Source organism: Dermacentor andersoni, chromosome 10 (genome assembly GCF_023375885.2).
Source record: "Dermacentor andersoni chromosome 10, qqDerAnde1_hic_scaffold, whole genome shotgun sequence".
NCBI lineage: Eukaryota > Metazoa > Arthropoda > Arachnida > Ixodida > Ixodidae > Dermacentor > Dermacentor andersoni.
The window spans coordinates 26,366,388-26,385,185 of NC_092823.1; the positions used below are offsets into that span (position 1 = coordinate 26,366,388).

The 18,798-nt window shown below is 47.2% G+C and overlaps 1 protein-coding gene across 1 annotated transcript in view; it reads right to left on the minus strand.

Annotated features, from left to right (window-relative positions):
- Nucleotides 1–18,798, minus strand: part of LOC126519087 (17-beta-hydroxysteroid dehydrogenase 13-like) — a 64,310-nt gene that overhangs the window by 22,924 nt on the left and 22,588 nt on the right. The window contains exons 2-4 of the mRNA XM_050168701.3: nt 3,520–3,762; nt 1,393–1,499; nt 199–339 (exon numbers count right to left, since the gene is read on the minus strand). Coding sequence (XP_050024658.1) covers nt 199–339; nt 1,393–1,499; nt 3,520–3,762 — 491 coding nt within the window. The remainder of the gene's footprint in view (nt 1–198; nt 340–1,392; nt 1,500–3,519; nt 3,763–18,798) is intronic.

Sequence of the window (18,798 nt, forward strand, 5' to 3'; positions counted from 1 at the left end):
TCATCGTGTCCGTGGTGTCGTGGACTGTGTTTCTTGGTGAAAATTTGAGCACAAGTCAAACGTGCAAGAAACGAAATGTACGAGGCGTACTCCCCTTGCTTTCTCTTATCCTTTATGCCCCATTTTCATTACATCACTGTGCCAACTTACGCGGTTCACTACTATTCCCAACTAATACCCTCAAGATGACGGACCCACCTTGACTTTGGCTCCTTAAACATGCCAGTATTGATAGCCATGGGGTACACTGTTGTCAGTTTTATCTTGTCGAGCAGGCCGAGCTGGTAGAGTTCTTCGTCGAGAGCGCACATCAAGCCCCGAACGGCGAACTTCGACGCACTGCAAGCAAAGTTCCACATGAGTACCACGCTCCTGCAAAAGCTTCATGCTTCAAAAAAGGAAAAACTTCAATACACGCAAAAACTATCAAACACACTACTAGTAAACCTACTTGAACGTCTTAGCTGGCTCCCTTTCCTTCCCAGCTAAAAACTTCACACAAGCTTATGTATTTTTAGCTCGGTCATTGTAAGACATTATGTTGAAGTTCGGGCGTTATTATACCAGATATTGTGACAGTTCTTTGAAGATGGAACGGATAGTATTCCGTCCTACAACTTTTCACAATACATTTAGCAGAATTTGTGACTATAAATTGAGTCGGTTATCATATATACATTTTCATGTGCAGAAGCTTGTTTACGTGGGTCGCTTTGTGTGCCGCTACAGTCGCAATTCCTTTATTATGATAGCGCACAGTGGTGTCTAGATTGAAAGTGTGGTAATAGCGCAGATGTACAAAACGTGAAAGGTACCCCCATAAAACGAAAACGGATGTCTATGCAAGATCACATAATTCTAAACAACGTTCTACTGAGCTGCAATGTCTCCCCCTTCAAAAGCCCATGTCAAACCTAGTAGTCCAACGTCGTGCACTTCTGTTGTAATTAAACAAAGAGCATATCCCTGCAACATTGACTGTCTTCCACCATTTTTTAAGCTTCGAACATGTTGCAGTATCAGCTTGCTTGCCAGTGACCTGCACACTTTCCTTCACCGAGTATTTCCTTCATATTTGAGAATTCTGAAACCACCCTGATATGTCAATCAAAAGAATTGCTTACGTACTTCAACTATGAGTCGTGACTGGAGAGAACTTACTCATGGCACAGCCTGGAACTCCATCCACGAGTATACAGCATCTTTTCATAAATATAGGGCAACTTCAAAAAATGAATTTCAACACGCAGTTAAAGGTTCTATAGAGTGCTGATTGATTAATAAGGCTCAACCCACCTTTAGTAATATTTAAAACGGTTGCAAAAATTCAAGGCAGAGGCAATTACTTAAATGGAATAAAGAAAAGCCATTTTTTCAAGCTGCTATACTTGCCAGTAATCTGTGAGGTACCCGGTGCCCACGTAGCCGGCTATGGAGGACATGGCGACGACGTGGCCTTCCTTCTGGACTAGCATTCCGGGCAGGAACTCCTGTATCATCTGCAACGATGGTAACGCAAAATCACTAAACAGCTACGTATATCCAATTCGTAACCACAAAGAACTGTACGACACGATGACCCCATGAAGGTACGCCAATAACTTCCGGAGTGAGAAGCAGCCTACTACCCACCATGTTTACTTTCGAATAGGAAAGATCTTCCTAAAGACTTCATATTTCTTCACTGGAATAGCATAATAACTCTACCTATTGTTCTGCTAATAAAGGCATGGAAGACACTGTTCGATGTCCAGTACGCGTGGGCAAACGCCGCCGTAGCAGAACTGCTAAAGAATCACACGCCTAATTAGCAAGATGGGGGCCCAGCTACCATTGATCGCGCGTTGTCTTCGTCCACATTTATTATTTCCTTATAATTGGTACATTAAAAATACTTATTTACCCCGACGATTCGCTTCGCTTCTTTGTCTAAAGTTTCATGTAATCGTTCCCACTGAAGAGCGAGGTTATAAGGTACGAATCCCAGCCTCCAAACCATGTCTTTCCATTTTGTACCGCTGTACCTCCCGTAAACTATTTCTGCACATTAAGGTTCGGGTACAGAATCCAGAACCTCAAGCGTACCTCATGTAAAAGAGCATGAGTGCAGCGAACATTTCTCTCAAAAAGAAACAAAAGGGAAATTTCCTAAATCGGTATTCTAAAAGTATAAATGTACGCGGGGGCAACCCGTTGGCAGAGACACGTCACGTGAGTCAATTGCTGACGCAGCAAAAACAGCACCAAGGTATGTCACAACGCTGGCGTGATGGCGGTTGCCGCCACCGGCATAGTAGCCGTCACATTTCAATCGTGGACAAAATGAAACAGAAACAAGCAGTAAACCCTTGTCCCTTGAAATGTGCTGCCCGTTCAACTCACACAACTGTAGGAACCACGGTGAAAGTACACACGCAGCTGCTCAGCACGCGCGCCACTATTTGTGTGCCCAGTGCTCATGCCAGAAGCGGTAGGCAGAAATCCATGTGCTGGCGCCCCTGCAGAACCAATTGAACGTTCCGCGAAAATGCGTTCAGTAGTCTTCCTCATTTTACTGCGATAGCAATTATGTGGATACTTCTGGCGCATTTTCGCCATCGGCGTTGTCGTCTTGTTCCGTGTAAAGTCCAAAGACGACAACACCATCGACGCGCGTCTTGCGCTGTATGTGCAAGTGAAAGCACGCCAGGGAAGCCGACGATCGCGGCTCAATCTGGCGTGCGCGGAGGAGGAAAGCGGAGAGCAAACGCGCCGTCTTCCGTCGCGCGAACGGCCGTGGGGAGATATGGGAGGGAGGTGGGAGGGCAGCGTTTTTTTCCGGCACCAACCGCCTATTCGCGACCGGGCGCAATGGCAACGGACGATCGTGGCTCAACCTCGCGTGCAATAGGCAGCAAAGCGGGGAGGCATTGCGGTAGGGAGGGGGGGGGGGGGGGGGCGGCTTCAACTCCGCCAACAATTGCACATTTTGCACGGTCGCACTCGGTCGCGCGCGTCGTCTCTTGAACTTGATCTGCAGGCGGCTCATTGTGCGGACTGTGTTCTTGCCACTCTTGCGTTGAAGCGATAGACAGGCCGGAGGTCGCTTCGATCGCTGCTGCTGACGCCCTTGCTCACACCAGCGTTCCGACAGCGAGTGTCCGCGCTCATGGATTGTGATGTGTTCGTGTTTACTTCTGCGTGCAAACACTGTGCTGGTTTATTCACTTACTAAGCGAATGTTTATTAATTTATATGACCGATAAAACTACTATCCTCACTTCGTATAACCGTCTACTAATTTGCTATCGCAATCGATGCTTCACCTTTCGGGAGAAGTTGCGACTTTTTTTCTAGTCACTCGTTCTGCGTGGTTCTCGCGTCTCTGGAGAATTCCTAAGGTTCAACACGTCGGGCGTGTGTTCATCGGGGAGAATGTGACATCACGGCGGTGGCCCCAACGCGCCTCTCGAATGAGCATAAATATCGCAGCGTTAAAAGATGCACGAACGACGATCTGAGCATCGCAGTAGACCTTACCCAGAAGTGCGAGAGCAGGTTGACGTCCAGGGTGCGCCGTATCTGCTCCGGCCTCAGCGTGAGTAGTGGCTGACACTGAGTGACGGCGGCATTGTTGACCAGGATGGCGACGGGTCCCACCTCCTGGGAAACCTGGCGCGCTAGCTCGCGCACCTGCATCTCGTCGGACACGTCACATTGGTAGGCGTGCGCCGACACGCCCACGTCCAGCTTGATCTCGTCGGCCACCGACTGGTTGTTCTCCTGCGAGGAAGTTAGGCGTGCTGCTCACACGATGCAATGGTCTGCGAAACAGTTCTCTGTGCTGAATTGTTACAAGTGCGCTTCCCACGAGATTCGTCATAGTTGTGACCACTGGTATTTTGGACAAAGAGGCTTGAAGGTGTGGCTCAACGAGAATTCGCACAACCGGAAGGTGCGTCCGAAGCAGTCGTTCTGCACTGTTAGAACAACTGTAAACATTTCCATGTATTGCCAAGGGAGCGATTGTACTTAAGAAAACCGCGATACCGTTCACTCGTTTCAAAGAGGAAGGTAAGGTTGCTCGTACATGCATTATTTATGCTCAGCTTAGGTGTCAGCCAAGTAAGCTTCTATGTCCCTGCATAAAGAATGAAGTTTTGTTCCATAACGTGTTTTAAGGCCAAATGTCTTTTAAATTGTTTTGGAATATCCTGAATTTCAATATTTTGCGGTGATTAGCCGTCAAGGAGGCATGCGCGCTTTCTTTTTACGAGGACCTGGTAAGTCTTTTCAGGAAACCACGTTTGTTTTTCTTTGTTAAAGATTACATTTTAGGGTTTTACGTGACAAATCCACGATATGACTATGAGGAACGCCTCAGTGGTGGACGGCGCATTAATTTTGGATACCTGGGATTGTGTAACGTACACCCAATGCACAGTACACGGGCATTTTGGCACTTGGCCCCCGTCGAAACGTGGCCGTCGTGGCCGCCGCGACAGACACTTGATCCACCGCCCTCAGGATTAGCAGCGAAACTGCTATGTTTTTATGTTTTTTGCAACGTTTTATGTTTTTCTTTTTCGGTTGGTGTTGTTCCTGTCAGCATTTCAAATTTGTTATATCATAGGGTAACAGAGATCTTCTGTCGAAACTCGCTGGAGGCCGTCAATGTTTTCAATCAATCTAAAATTCTCTGTTTGTCTAGAAAAAGGAAGGTGCCTGATGAGACGCCACGACAAGCCTCGTATGCTACACTTGCCGAGTCGGCACAGTAGAGAACAGCAAGACCGTATGCTTTCATCGTGGCCTCATGCTTCCACAGCTTTCTTGAATTTTCTCGGGCGAACGGACCGTTAAGCAGCAAGGACATCGCGGCTTTGACAAACACCCAACTACTGCTATAACCAGAAAAAGTGTTCGACTTTTCATGCCAAGACTAGGCCGTTGTTAAAAACAGGCGATTCAGATTTGGTTCACAATATAGCTCGTAGAAAGTACAGTCTCTTACATTCCACCATGTGATGCATTTCGACAGGTTTAGCGCTGACGACTTCTTTTATCAGTAGATGTTCGGTGGCATCAAATCATAGTTGTTATAGCTGTCTATAAGTTAAGCTGTCTATAGTTGTTACTACAAGCAAGCGCAGACATGCAGGCCTTGAGAAAAAAAGTGCACAGAGAGAATGTAAGCTACGTATGGGTACAACGCAAAGTCACCAAAGAGACATCTGATATTAGCAAGACATAAATGGCTTTGTGTTCCCTTTGCGTCGTTATAGTGTCCCTGGGACGCACGCACGAGTTTCTACGTTTGATAAAATCCGTGAAGAATACTTTTCACAAGGAAATTCTTTTCTAAACTTTTGAGCCTAATTAATGCATGTAACAAAAGCGGTAGTAACTATAGGGTCGTTACTTTCCGCATAACGCCCTGGGGTTTCCCCATGAGCGGCGCCATTGTTACATTACTGAAACAAAAGCCAAACAAGAAAGCCCTATTGTATTTTATAGCAGCAAAATTCTAACCATCCGTCGTATTCGTACACTGTTCCTGGCACTAGACTAACTTCTGTTTTAATTCTATTTTTTGTAATAGCTATATGTATACTAAACTGATTGGAGGGCTATTGGAAGACCGCTCATTAAAGGAAAACAGGAAGTGGTGAGGACCAAAGGAAGATTGAATGGGCTGTTAACCACAACGCAGAAATAATGTATGCTATTTCTTCATTTATACGGAATAAAATTTCTATTCTTCATTTCCGAACATTTTTTCACGTTGTTATTTTCGTGTGTGCGTGTGCAAGCGTGTGTGTGTTTCACTGCGCTTCATCCCAGCGCCTAGTCACTCTTAAATTGGGGTGCATTCCATGGCGTTTCCGGCAGTAGGTCTCGGGACCGCTTTTCGGTTCAACTCTCGGCACCGATATAAACCGACCTTGTAATCCCCACCTAGCTGAAAAGAAAACGAAAGTGTTATCGATCGCGTCATTCTGTATACAACAAAGTGCACCAAACATTGTATCAGACCAGGACGAAGACAAAAGATACCCATCTGGGCAAAAGCGAATGCGCGTGTTAGGCGATCCTTATCTGTCGTCGTTCGAGGAACGCGGTAGTGCAGGCCAAGGGGGGCGATCCCAGCACCAGCAGCAGCAACGCGTGGCCGTGAAACGCGGACAAGGGCCTCCACGAGGAAAAAGGAAGCACTCTCACTGCGTCGTTAGCTCCTGGTGAACGCGCGCTCGGCGTGGCCTACTTCCATCTCTCGGCGCTCGCTCTGCTCCCGCGAGAAGGGGAACCCAGTACACGTACGTGCCTACGTGCTCATACGACGGCGCGGCCGCGAACAGTGGCGACTTGAAGAGTGAATGGCCGCAGTCGCGAGACTGAAAATAGTTGGCCGCTGACTTTGGGGCACCACCGGTGAATGGCGAGAGGGATGTTGTATTATACGCCTGCGAGCGGGCCTGACTCCGTACCAGATTGTCCTGTCGCTATGTCTTTCTTTCCTTCGTGTTTTTTTTTTTTTGTGCCTGGGCGTGACCTTTGTAGACATTCAAGTGTCCCTGCTTGAAGCCCCAGTCACCGTACGAAAAATGTTACTGGCTGTCATGATCGCTCGCAGAGTGTGAAAAAAAACGTACATTAAAGTATACAAAAGGTAATCCTTCTAATGCTTGCTGTGAGGTGAGTAGATTAAGTTTATTACTCCGCAGAATTTATATCGGCAAGTCCCCGCAAGTCAGAAGATATGTCGTCACACGCCGAGATAGCCATGGCCTACGGTGTTGCGTTGCCGAGTGTGATGTCGCTGTTTCGACCCTGGCTGGGTTTGGCTGGGGGCGAACTGTAAACACGCTCGTAAACTTCCATGTAACTGAAGGTTATAGAACCAAAGGATGTTGAAATTATTCCTCAGTACCTTCTACGGCGTAATTCATGATCGCATCGTCATTTTGGCACCTCATACAACCTTACACGCCTTGCCCTGAATTACTTCTCAATGGGGGATTGCGGCTCTCTCTCTTCAAATCGTGCTAAAAACTTCATGCGAGAGGAGCCAGGTGATAAAGAAAAACTTAACTCACATAACAGATCGTAACAGAGACCACGGAATACGAGTGATCGCACTGCGGATGAAGCAAGAAAAAAAGAAAAGCTGCGCAAATTTGCCAGACACGGCAATACGGAGAAAGCAGCGGTGGTACGCGCTTCCAATCAGTAAAGACCAAGTTTTCACTCTACCAGCCACAATAGTCACCATGGTGGTGTAGTGGCTATGGTGTTGCGCAGCTAAGCTCGAGGTTGCGGGATAAAATCCCATTGGCGGCGACCGGTTTTTTTGCTGGGGGCGAAATGCAAAAACACCCGTGTACCGTACATTGGGTGCACGCTAAAGAATCCCAGGTAGTCAAATTTATTGCGGAATCTTTCACTACGGCGTGCCTCATAATAATACCGTGCTTTTGGCACCGGAAACCCTAGAATTTAATTTTAAGGCGAAAGCTTTAAGTGGCTCGTCGCAATGGCTCGTACCCAAAAAAACGCAGCGCGTAGCCAAGTGTTACAAAAAATATCATCATCAGCGATGGTTCGTACCGCCCTAAGCAAGCAAAGGCGCAATGGCTGATACCCCCCTAAGGTTAAGGCTACAGCGCTGAGCAAGTGAAGGTCACAGTGCATAGATTCATTGAAACCGCCAATACAACGCAAAGAACACCATACGTTTCAATAAAGAACACGCTCGAAACAAGCATCGGAACTATAAATAAAGCATTGCACGTCCCCCTTGGAAGTACGTTACGACCGAGGATGATCGCCAAGCAAGAAACGGGGTGCGATGTGCGAAGCGGCGGGAGCAAGGCGTTCGACTGCCAATGCTGCTTTCTCCTGTTGAGAGGTGAGAGGACGCACCGTAAATACGAAGAAAAACGTCGTTGGCGCGAGTCTGACCACGCTATTTGAGCGCGCGAAGCCGCAGCTAAGCGTCTAAAACGACCCGAAGAAGCCGAAGTGCGAAAGCAGCAGCGCGACGATGTGAGACACCAACGTAGTGAGGAGGCGAAGCTCGTAAACAATGGCTTGCCACACGTGTACTTCACACTGTGGCTCGTTATGTCTTGCGAGAAGTCTGAGCGCTCCGATGGTATAACTTGATACATTACCAAGTGTGCAGCCAGCTTTGGCCTTCACGTGTTACAGGCCTTCAGGTGTAACCTTCTGCCGAACTTTTCTTTATCAGGCCCATGTTTCATTTGCGCTGAGTCTGGAAAAAGTGTCGTGAAATAGCTATGCTTAGGCATCTTAATTAACACCCATAATGTATTCTCCTGTAATGTTCTTTTGTTTTATTATTGGGGGCCGTACTATAGTAGCACTTGGCTAGGCCTGTGGTATTTCAAATTGCGAAAATGAAAACAAGAAATTTGTGTTCGCCCTTTTTCAAGAAGTGTCGAAAGCATTTCACATGGTTAATTATGACTTACTATGACGACAAATTAGGCTGCTACGGTTTCATGGGACCATTTTCACACTTTGTTAACTTATCATATAGTGAACAAATTGGCGGTAACAAATGGTTGCACTGTGGCAAAGTCATAGCAGTTATCCTCAGCTGGGCACCCCTCTCGTTCAAATTTGTACACAAATGATTTTGGTAACATTTCCGACTATCAAGTGCTCCAATATGCTCAGGACGCTTGCCTTATATCTAAGCGTTCCACTTATAAAAGCTCTTTGACTAACCTACAATGTACCTAACCTACAAGCGCAACAGGTTGCCATGGCTTCCCAATAACATAATGTAAACAGCAGTAAGGCGAAGATTGTATGTTTTCGGATCCCTTTAAAGCGAAGCTGTATACGCCTAGGCAAAACACTCGTGGTCCGACCACAGAAACCCTACTGCGGTGGTATGAGCTATTGTTTCGGGGCGTATGAGCCATTGCATTTGTCTTACGTGACGGACGAACAAACTTCTCGTTGGGCTGCAGATGTGATAGTGGAGCGACATGGGCTAACGGGCCTCTGAACGCAGTGGGGCCGTGGCTGGCCCGGGCTTGCAGCCCACACCTGTGGACATTAAAGTTTCGTCTATCTCGCTCTCTCTCGTTGGGTAAGCATAGAAATAGTTTAGTGGCTGTAAGCTGCGTTCGTCTTTCTTTAGTGATACTATGCTTAAGTTCATGCAGTCTCTCTCCGTCTTTGCAATATGTTTAAAAATGTGTCCCTGTGAGGCCCCGGTGGGTCACTTGGTTACTACAGTGCATAACTAAGTCACAAACACTATTATTAACCCATGATAAAACGAAATGGGTAACAAAATTCAGAGAGACTTTGATGAACCCACTGGCTCAACATAATGAAGCGCTCATTGCACCCCTCCATGGTGGTGATTATGTGAAGCGCAATGTGTGGCATTTCAAGTAAATAATGTGATAAACCCAAGCGAAACGTGTGCGTAACCTCATTAGGAAACACGAAAACGTAACCAATAATTGCGAAAGAGTTTAATAAGCCGTCGGAATTAACCCAGCGATAAACACTGGGGCCGCATATTTCTGTTTCGCTGGTTTACCGTCGGTACAGGCTGCATGGGCAGTAACATTTTTTAAAAAGATCCATACCAACGTTTCGCTTATGTGCGACTTGACTACTTGTAGCAGTTGTGCTTGTCAACCTCTGAATCCTGCGTGTTCTGTAATGTAATTTTTTTCTTACGTTTTAATAATACTGACATAGTCGAATGCCTCTAGAAAAATGCGACACTAACGAAATCGCTTGACGAACGAACGATTGTGTGTGTACTAGCCCAACTCCTATCTTTCATATGCATTGCGAATGTCTCAATAACGCTGACAACGGCAACAAATTTGGTTGTACAACGAAGCAATTTAGCCCTTCCCGACGCGCAATGAATTATTAATTAATTTATTTATTGGTCGACTTACACCGAGGGCACCTAGCGGTGCCGCCGCTGCCCTTCGCAGCCGCCGCGCAGTCGCGGTCAGTGTTAACACTAGCGACGTGCTCATCCATGCGTGCCATTCGCAGCGAATATGTTAATCCCGCTGCACAGCTCAAAGAATATTTCTCAACTGAGCTCATACGCTGCCTTTTGCAACACAGCAGCGGGTGTGGCGGCCGACGAATGGGTCGGGGATAACGACCACATGAGTGTCTCAGAACTGACGACTGACCATGACGTCGAAGCCAGCAAGGACGTGTGAGTGACGAAACTCAACGAATGCACCAGCTATGAAGAGCGTCAAGATGAGAAAAACAAAAACTCGACAATGGCGACAATACGGCATTCGACGCTCTGCAGCCGTGCATGACGGAGCCTGTGCGAAAATTCATGACGTAAAATTGGCCACACTCGCACATTCCGTCGCATGAAGTGTGCAAAAGAAACTCGGCGACTTCTTTCACTAAGCATGGCTACGCCCACTGCAGGGCAAAGGCCTCTCCCATACTTCTCCAACTACCCCGGTCATGTGCTAATTGTGGCCATGTTGTACCTGCAAACTTCGTAATTCTGCCGCCCCCTGCTACGCTTCCCTTCTCTTGGAATCCAGTCCGTAACTCTTAATGACCATCGGTTACCTTCCCTCCTCGTTACATGTCCTGCCCAGCCATGCCAATTTCTTTGTCTTGATTTCAACTAAGATGTCATTACCTTGCGTTTGTTCCCTCATCCAATCTTCTCTTTCCTTATCCCTTAACGTTACACCCATCATTCTTTTTTCCATAGTTCGTTGCGTCGTCGTCATTTTAGGTAGCGTTTACCTTGCGTTTATTTATGTCGAAATTTAGGCTCAATTCGGTTGATTCTCTGTTCAGGAGTATCTTTCATGCAGCGCTCACACAAACGCCATGTCCATACTGTATTCCTATACCTCAACATGCCTCTATTTGATTTATCGTTTAGAAGAAACAATCGTGCTCAAGTATATTTCGACAGAAATTGAAGGGCCACTTAGTGTCCCTGTGGCGAGGAAAGCATATGTCACCTTGAAGAAGACAAGTCCACTTGTCGAAACGTTGGCTCCTGCATTCACCTTGTTCACGTTTTGCTCATCGTCTTGAATTTCCATCTCCCGCATTCCCCGTCTTTTCTCTGGATTTCTACCGACGGAAGAAGAAGGAAGAAGGTGAGCGCCCTCTGCTTTCCTTTTCACACGTAGCAATACTGTGGCGAGGAAAGCATATGTCGCCTTGAAGATGACAAGTCCACTTGTCGAAACGTTGGCTCCTGCATTCACCTTGTTCACGTTTTGCTCATCGTCTTTACCTTTTTTAATCATTACAACAATCCGATAGTCCATAAGCACGTCTCGGAGGGAATTCTCAAACTAGGATATGAGGCATATGGCCTATATCTCGGAAGGACAAACCAGTGCAAATGACTTGTAATATAGACAATTCTTTCATTACAACGCCAAAGTGTTATTGGGGAAGATTATAAATTTTGCGTCAGAGCTTCAGTAAAAGCCTCTACCAATCGAAACGGAGCTCTCAAATTTAAGATTTTCTTTTTTATTCAGTAGGTCGATGCACCACCGAATGCACTTCAGTTACACGGTGAAGTTGAGGAATACGCAAGTTTTTGCAAATGCTGATCTTAAAATGCAGTGCTCAGTGCGTAGGCGGCGAGGGCTTTATTGGGTAGGCCAATGCTCATCGCTTGTACGCGAAGCACTGAGTGACTTCCTTTGCTGTAAATTTACTACGCTCGTGAATGTACTGCTCCTCGTCAAGGTAACTAGCAAAGACGCTACTGGGGAATATGATATAAGTTTTTGCATACTCCCTTTATGAATTTTTCCTCGAGTAGCGAGCATTAAAAAAAAATAAATCAAAACAGAATGCAGTCAGTGGTCGCTGACAAATCTTGTAGATGTCATTTTCTGAAGGCGCTGCAGATTTGAGCGAATGAGTCTTCAGCTACAAGGCCTACGTATGATGATATTTTCAGCGCTGCAATCAGAATTTTCATTGGATGAAATAGCAATTAAAAAATTCATCGTCGCTGCCTACGGCTGGTCTTGACACACAGGATCGTTGATGAGTGCGAAATGTCCCCGACGTCTAGCACCGATAATGCACGCATATTTCAACATTTCGTCAATATGAGGCGATAGTGCAAAATACGCCACAAATAATTACTCAGGGAAATGTGTTCGTTGTTGGCTAACGAAAAAGCAGCCGTGGTTACACACAAGCCTAATCGCTTGAAACCACAACACGCTAGCCTTGGAGGCTACAGGTGGCTATGTTTCTATCCAGTGGCCAAGTAATTTTTTTATTTGCGCATTCTTTGCAGCTGTTGCCAAGTTCTAAGTTAAGCTTGTGCCTTACTTAACCTTTCAATAGCCAGAAGTCAACACCGAAGCAACACGCCATTTGCCGCTCACGTCCGACCCTGCCGTATTGCGGATGTTGTCGGTTTCTCCTCTCTCGCGCTGGAGAGCGGAATCTGTCAGATATGCGGCCTTGTTATCACACTCACTATCACGTTCTTCATTCGCCGTGCATAAAACCGCCCATTTATTTCGCTTTCCGGAGAGTCGCACCACTCCTCATAAAGTCGGCCGTACTTGGCGCAGCGCTTGGTGCGGACCCGGTGCCAACAAACACGTCAACTGCGAGAAGCAGAAAATGGAGAGAGAAAATGCGTTGTCAAAGCGTTGGGCTGCTGCTGCAAAGTGTTGGGCTGCTGAGCACGAGGTCGCGGGATCGAATCCCGGCCGCGGCGGCCGCATTTCGATGGGGGCGAAATGCAAAAACACCCGTGTACTTAAATTTAGGTGCACGTTAAAGAACCCCAGGTAGTCGAACTTTCCGGAATCTTCCACTACAGCCTGCCTCATAATCAGAAAGTGGTTTTGGCATGTTAAACTCCGTAATTTAATTTTTTCATATATATAAACGTGTGTGTGTGTGTGTGTGTGTGTGTGTGTGTGTGTGTGTGTGTGTGTGTGTGTGTGTGTGTGTGTGTGTGTGTGTGTGTGTGTGTGTGTGTGTGTGTGTGTGTGTGTGTGTGTGTGTGTGTGTGTGTGTGTGTGTGTGTGTGTGTGTGTGTGTGTGTGTGTGTGTGTGTGTGTGTGTGTGTGTGTGTGTGTGTGTGTGTGTGTGTGTGTGTGTGTGTGTGTGTGTGTGTGTGTGTGTGTGTGTGTGTGTGTGTGTGTGTGTGTGTGTGTGTGTGTGTGTGTGTGTGTGTGTGTGTGTGTGTGTGTGTGTGTGTGTGTTTCTAAGCATTACAAGACACCAACACGGTTACCTCACTCCGTCGTTGCATGGGGCGCGAGAATATGAGAATATGAACCCTCGGATTGATAGGGTCGAATATGCGCATTCTCCAAATTTACTTAGTTAAACCGATCAATTTCATTCCTTTTCTTGCTTTATGCATTTTTTTCTTTCTTTCGCTTCCACATACCTGAATGAGTGAGGCGGCAGTGCATGCATTTTTTTTTTCAAACTTGTTTTACCTGAAGAAAGAGCTTGGCGGAACAAGTGTTGGTTACAGTGCAACGACAAAAATATAACAAAGTAAAGAACGTAGCTTAACGGGGCTCGTTAGGCAAGAACAATATGCGCAATGATCAATATTTGTTTCTCACCCGCATATCTCCTGTATAAATCTCTGCCCGCGTATATTATTCCGAACGGACGCTGTGTTGACGCCCGATTCGTCAATCTACCTACAATAAGAGCGACGCGCTCCCTCAAGGAAAGTGGTCATAAAAATATATTCTCGTGGTGCCAAAAAAACAAGACATGTACTCGTCAAGAATACAAAGAAAAATAATGATGTTTCGGGCCCCGTACGGATCCTTTGATAAAAATATGTATTGGTATATTATCAATATTATATTATTAATAAATTACTAATAAGTGATCATTTCTTTATAATCATTAATTATATTTAATATATTGTCATACAATTTTACTAGTACTGGTAAAATATTTTACTGCTGAACATCCGATACGAAGCTGAGGAATCGCTCACGTTCTCGTATAAGGAAAGCGAAAATGCATGCAATGCATTCGTAAATTCGTGCCGGATAAAATTACCGGACAAAACTTCCATTTCGAAATATCGAATGTGGAAAGTTGTAGATTTCGAAGATAATATTGAATAACACCCCGCGGAATGAAGAGGGTATTATGCGATATATATTGTAGTTGCGGTACTACCCTCAGCCATTGCGCGTGTCAAACGATCGAGTGTCGGGGAAGCTGGTTTTGTAGGCAACGCGTTTGAATGCGACAAGCCGCGCCCGAACCACGTTCGTAAGGCTAATAATTATTCACTCACACTCTTTCGTTTTTCTAAGCAAATAGCTGCTACCTGATCTGGCGCCCCCACCAAATCCTTTCAACGCGCTAGCTGGCCTTGGCACGAGCATAACCTGCTTTCGTATGTGGCGTGATGGGTTATCCGTATTAGTAATTCGTATAGGTTATCTATAATCGGTTGTCCGTATCCGTGTCCCTAATGGGTTATTGCGTATGCGGCCCGTTGGATTATCCTGAACCCGGTCCAATCCCACCGTCGGGAACGCTTTTCTTTCCAAAATACTCGAGAAAAAGCGCGACAGCAACATACAGCGAAGTTCCATTCATGGGGAAAAAAGATGCCTCGTAATAATACTCGAGCATATATGCGGCAAAAAAAAAAAAGCAAGGGAACAGCAAATCCACAATCTTGGAACCGCACTTGCACGCAGTGTTTTCCTTTCGGGGAAAAGGGATTCCACCCCTGGGATCACGTGTCGCGGCATGAGCGCAGAACACGCATTTTTTCAGGTGCGGAGTCGCTTACTTCTTTTCCCTTGCCGATAGGCATCATGCGGGTGCAAACCGCTTCTAGTCGAATAAATCAGCCGTTGCTGCTCAATACATGCGCTTGAGTCGTCTTCCCGTTTGCAACCCCGATTCTTGTAGGCTGTTGGCTCTTTCCTTCTTTCCCGTTTTTTTTTTGTTTTAACAAAGCTCGCAAGATAGCGTAAGGACCAGCTCGGCATCGGTAAAAGTGCGGCCCAGGCCGGCACGGCAAATTTATCTCGAACGCGGCCGGCTTCTGCGAACGAAGCCGTCGCGCGACATGGCACGGTCCTCGCGACGCGTCACGAAACGGCTCGCGCCGTCGCGGTGCCTCGCCTGTCCAGGTCCAACCCCAGCGCAAGGGCACCGTGCGCGTCCATATCGCGCGCGAAGTCCCGCAACGCACACGGCTTCGCCAGACGGGTTCAACGAACCTCGCCGTCGGCCCGGCGCAGCAGTGAAAGTGCGCGCTCTTCGGAGGGGCTGTCCGCCGAGGCAGCACGACCTCGTGGCACCGTTTCGCCGCTGTCACGGCCGTCCTCCTCACCCGTCCGTGCCCGCATCTCCCCTACCCACACACACCGCTCTTTGGCTTCCGTCACGGCAATACGCGCGAGAAGTCACAGTGACTCGCAGCCCCGTCTTGGGGAGCGTGCGCGCACTCACCTGTTTGTCACAGCGCCCACTTCCTCAACACGCCGACGATTCCATTTCGCCGGGTCAGCTATACGAGTCGCCAGGTGGGCCCGGCTGTCCTCTCTCCCCACAGCTTCAGACACAGGGTGAAACCTTGATTTTGGAATGTTCTTTAACGATTCGGACTGGCAGTGAATTGAAATCACTTGTCGTATTTTTGTGGTGGTCCGTGTCGTTTGTTTCGCTCCAAACTCCGTCGTTGCATGGGGCGCGACCGCGCCTCCGTTATCGGACGGATAAGGCGTTCTGGGCAGCGTGTCAGATTGCCACACTTGAGCGGCTGCAATGCGATAGCATTGATGGGGTTATCGGGACCGCCCTGCCCATATAGAATTGGCTCGCGTTACCACAGCAGACAAACACATCCGCGTGTAAACAAATCAACTTCTGGTTTACGAAGAGACGAACTAAGCCAGTACCTTTGGTTGCAGTCTTCGAAGTGGACGCAATTAATAAAATTAGTCCTACACTGGCTCGAAGGAAAGTCCAAGGAAGTGCCATTGCCTACCCAAGAGAAACGCAGTGAGGGAAGGCAGACAATTAGGTGGGCTAATGGAATTAGCAAATTTGCAGATGCCCGTTGCGATGATCTAGCGCTAGACAGGGGTAGTTGGAGATAGCAGAGGCAGGCTTCCGTCCTGCAGTGGACCTAAAATTAAACTGCTGCGGCTGCTGGTGCTGATGATGATGATGATGACCATGATGCAGGCCATATCTCCCGGTGTATCCCAGTTTATGACCGTCTCCAAGGTTGACCCCTTTTACTCAGCAAGAAAGCGACGGGCGAGAAATTGGAGAGAAAACAGAGGAGTGAAAACCAGAAGATTTATAATACCTACTGAGGCTGCCTTGCCATTGGACGCATAAGTCATCTGCACTAAGAAAAAGGAATGGTCTAGCACATAGTATACTCTGACGCTAACGTGGTACAGTTCATGCACTTTAACTGATGAAATCTACAGGTGCGGTGATCCAGTCCTGACATCAATGGCAACGAAGTAAGGGAACGAAAAAAGCAACTTCAGTGCCGGAAAATTTCACATACGCCGCCTACTTGGCTCATGTTCTAGGTCGACAGCTTTCTATGACGCCGCCTACACTGAATTTCGATTACCTAACCTATGATGGACACAACGCCTGCCACTCCAATGAGGGGTCCCGCCGAATGGCACATCTCGCGTGAATGAATTAAGAGTGCTAATATTTAAACCAAACGCTACAGATTCAAGTGTTCGCTGCTGTGTCATTTTCCAGTTGTTTTTTCTGCGTGTGCACGGCAGAAATTCATGAGTTTGATTTCAAATTAAAAACTCGGTGTAAGTTAAGAGTTTCGCCGTCTCCCTTTTTACATGTGCCCGCCTTTTATCTCCTGCTACAACCATCTCAACTTAACCAAAGCAGTCAAAGAAGCTTTGGACAGTGTCCATACGGGAATACGGCGTCGGTTTCTAATTTCGTTTATCATGTCAACCATCGGAGCAAGGATTTACGACTTTGTGCAACGTGAAGCAATGTGGTCAGGATTGCCGTCTATACTATACGGGCAACCGGTCCGGTATAACACCACGATTCCTTCTGCATCGGTTCTGTAAATCCTATTCCAAGTCATGCGCCGCTCGCAACCTGCGTATCGCGCAGACGACGCAGGCGAGGCGTCGTTCAGAGCTACTGCCAAAACTTTAAAAAGCGAACAAAATGGAAAATAATCGTTAGATTACCCCGGCTTCATGTAGAATCTACGCTACTAAAGGATACTCCAATAAACCCTGACTCTTCCAAAAGGTGCAGAGCCTGCCACGCCAAGCAGCCAGGACTTTCTGCCGTCGGTCCCGAACGCAGATAGACATTGGTAACGCTAATGTTCCAGGCGGTTCAGTTGCTCCGGCCAAGGCGGTTTGCCTTGACTGACGTATTTTAGTGATTACCTCGCGGCTGACAAGGTAAAGCCAGCTTGCCTGCTGGTTCGATCACATGAGATCTGCGTAAAACGCGCTCTGGTCGGCAGTCCGAAGATGAGAGGCCAAATGACTGCATAAAAATACAAAATAAAAAGAAAGAAAGCACGCTAACAAAATGGTCGTCACGCGTTATACCGTCGTACGCGCAACCGGTTTTGATATAATAGCAGCCTACGCACGGATGCCTAGCCGAGTTCCCAGCGGTTAATTGTAGAGAAGCCTCCGCGGAGCCGCATTCTCTATTTCTATTCCTTAGCACGGACACACATACGACGTTAAACATATGATCAACGACACGCCATTGTAACCACGGCAGCGTTTGTGCCCGCATATTTCCGCTGCGGGAAACGCAAGCTGCGTTTTCCTCCAAAGCCAGGAGCACTGCCTCTGTTACCGGCAGCGTGTAACGGTACCGGACGAATGATTGACTACAGCACCAGTTCAGTGACTACAGTGGTACGAGTATCGTCGACCACGTTTGTTCATGCGACGGACAGAGCTGAACTGTCTGACGCCAACCGCAGAGAGCTTGTTATTAAGCTTCAGTTTTAAAATGCATGCAGATGCAATGCACGTATTTTAGTCGATGAAAATCGAAGCTCGTGCGGAGCGGTTAGCTAAATGCTCTGCGATCAAATGCGATTATTACAACACTGCTTATTTTCATCGCCCACAGCATGTAACCTCATGGAACGTTGGGTACAGGTAGGCACTATAATGGCATTCACTCTTTATCCCTTTCTGCCGCGCGCCGTTCACACTTAAGCGTTGCCGAATCGCAAGTACCAAATCGGGCGGATGCGCAGCGAGAGGCGCCGACGCAACCATGTCGCCTTGACGAAGGCGTTGCGAACTCACAAGTACACCATTACCCGGGCTTACAACGCTTCGTGAGCACTTCGTAAAAATAAATAAATTTATTTTAATTAAACGGGAACCGCGGCGATTCTAGTTGTACGCACAAAAGCTCCGCGGCTGTTTAAATGCACTTGAACATACTGTACTGGTGTGGCGGTGCCATGCGCCCATTCTAGAGTGGTACAAGGTATGTACCTAGTGGCAAACGTCCAATGGTAAGAAAACGTGGCTGCGCGAAGGTAATAAACTTGGGCAAATCATAGAAGCCGTTGAAATATCATGCGGTATGCACCATTGAAGCTCTCCGCGTTTTAAGATAAATATGAGCAGACACTACAGGTTTTGCGTTGTAATTGATGGTTTCATTACGTGGAACAGAGATACCGTCCCCGCCACTAGTCCAACATCAAGCTTCTTTATGCATCACCGACTCTGAGTGACGCACCAACGAAGACATCGGAAGCAC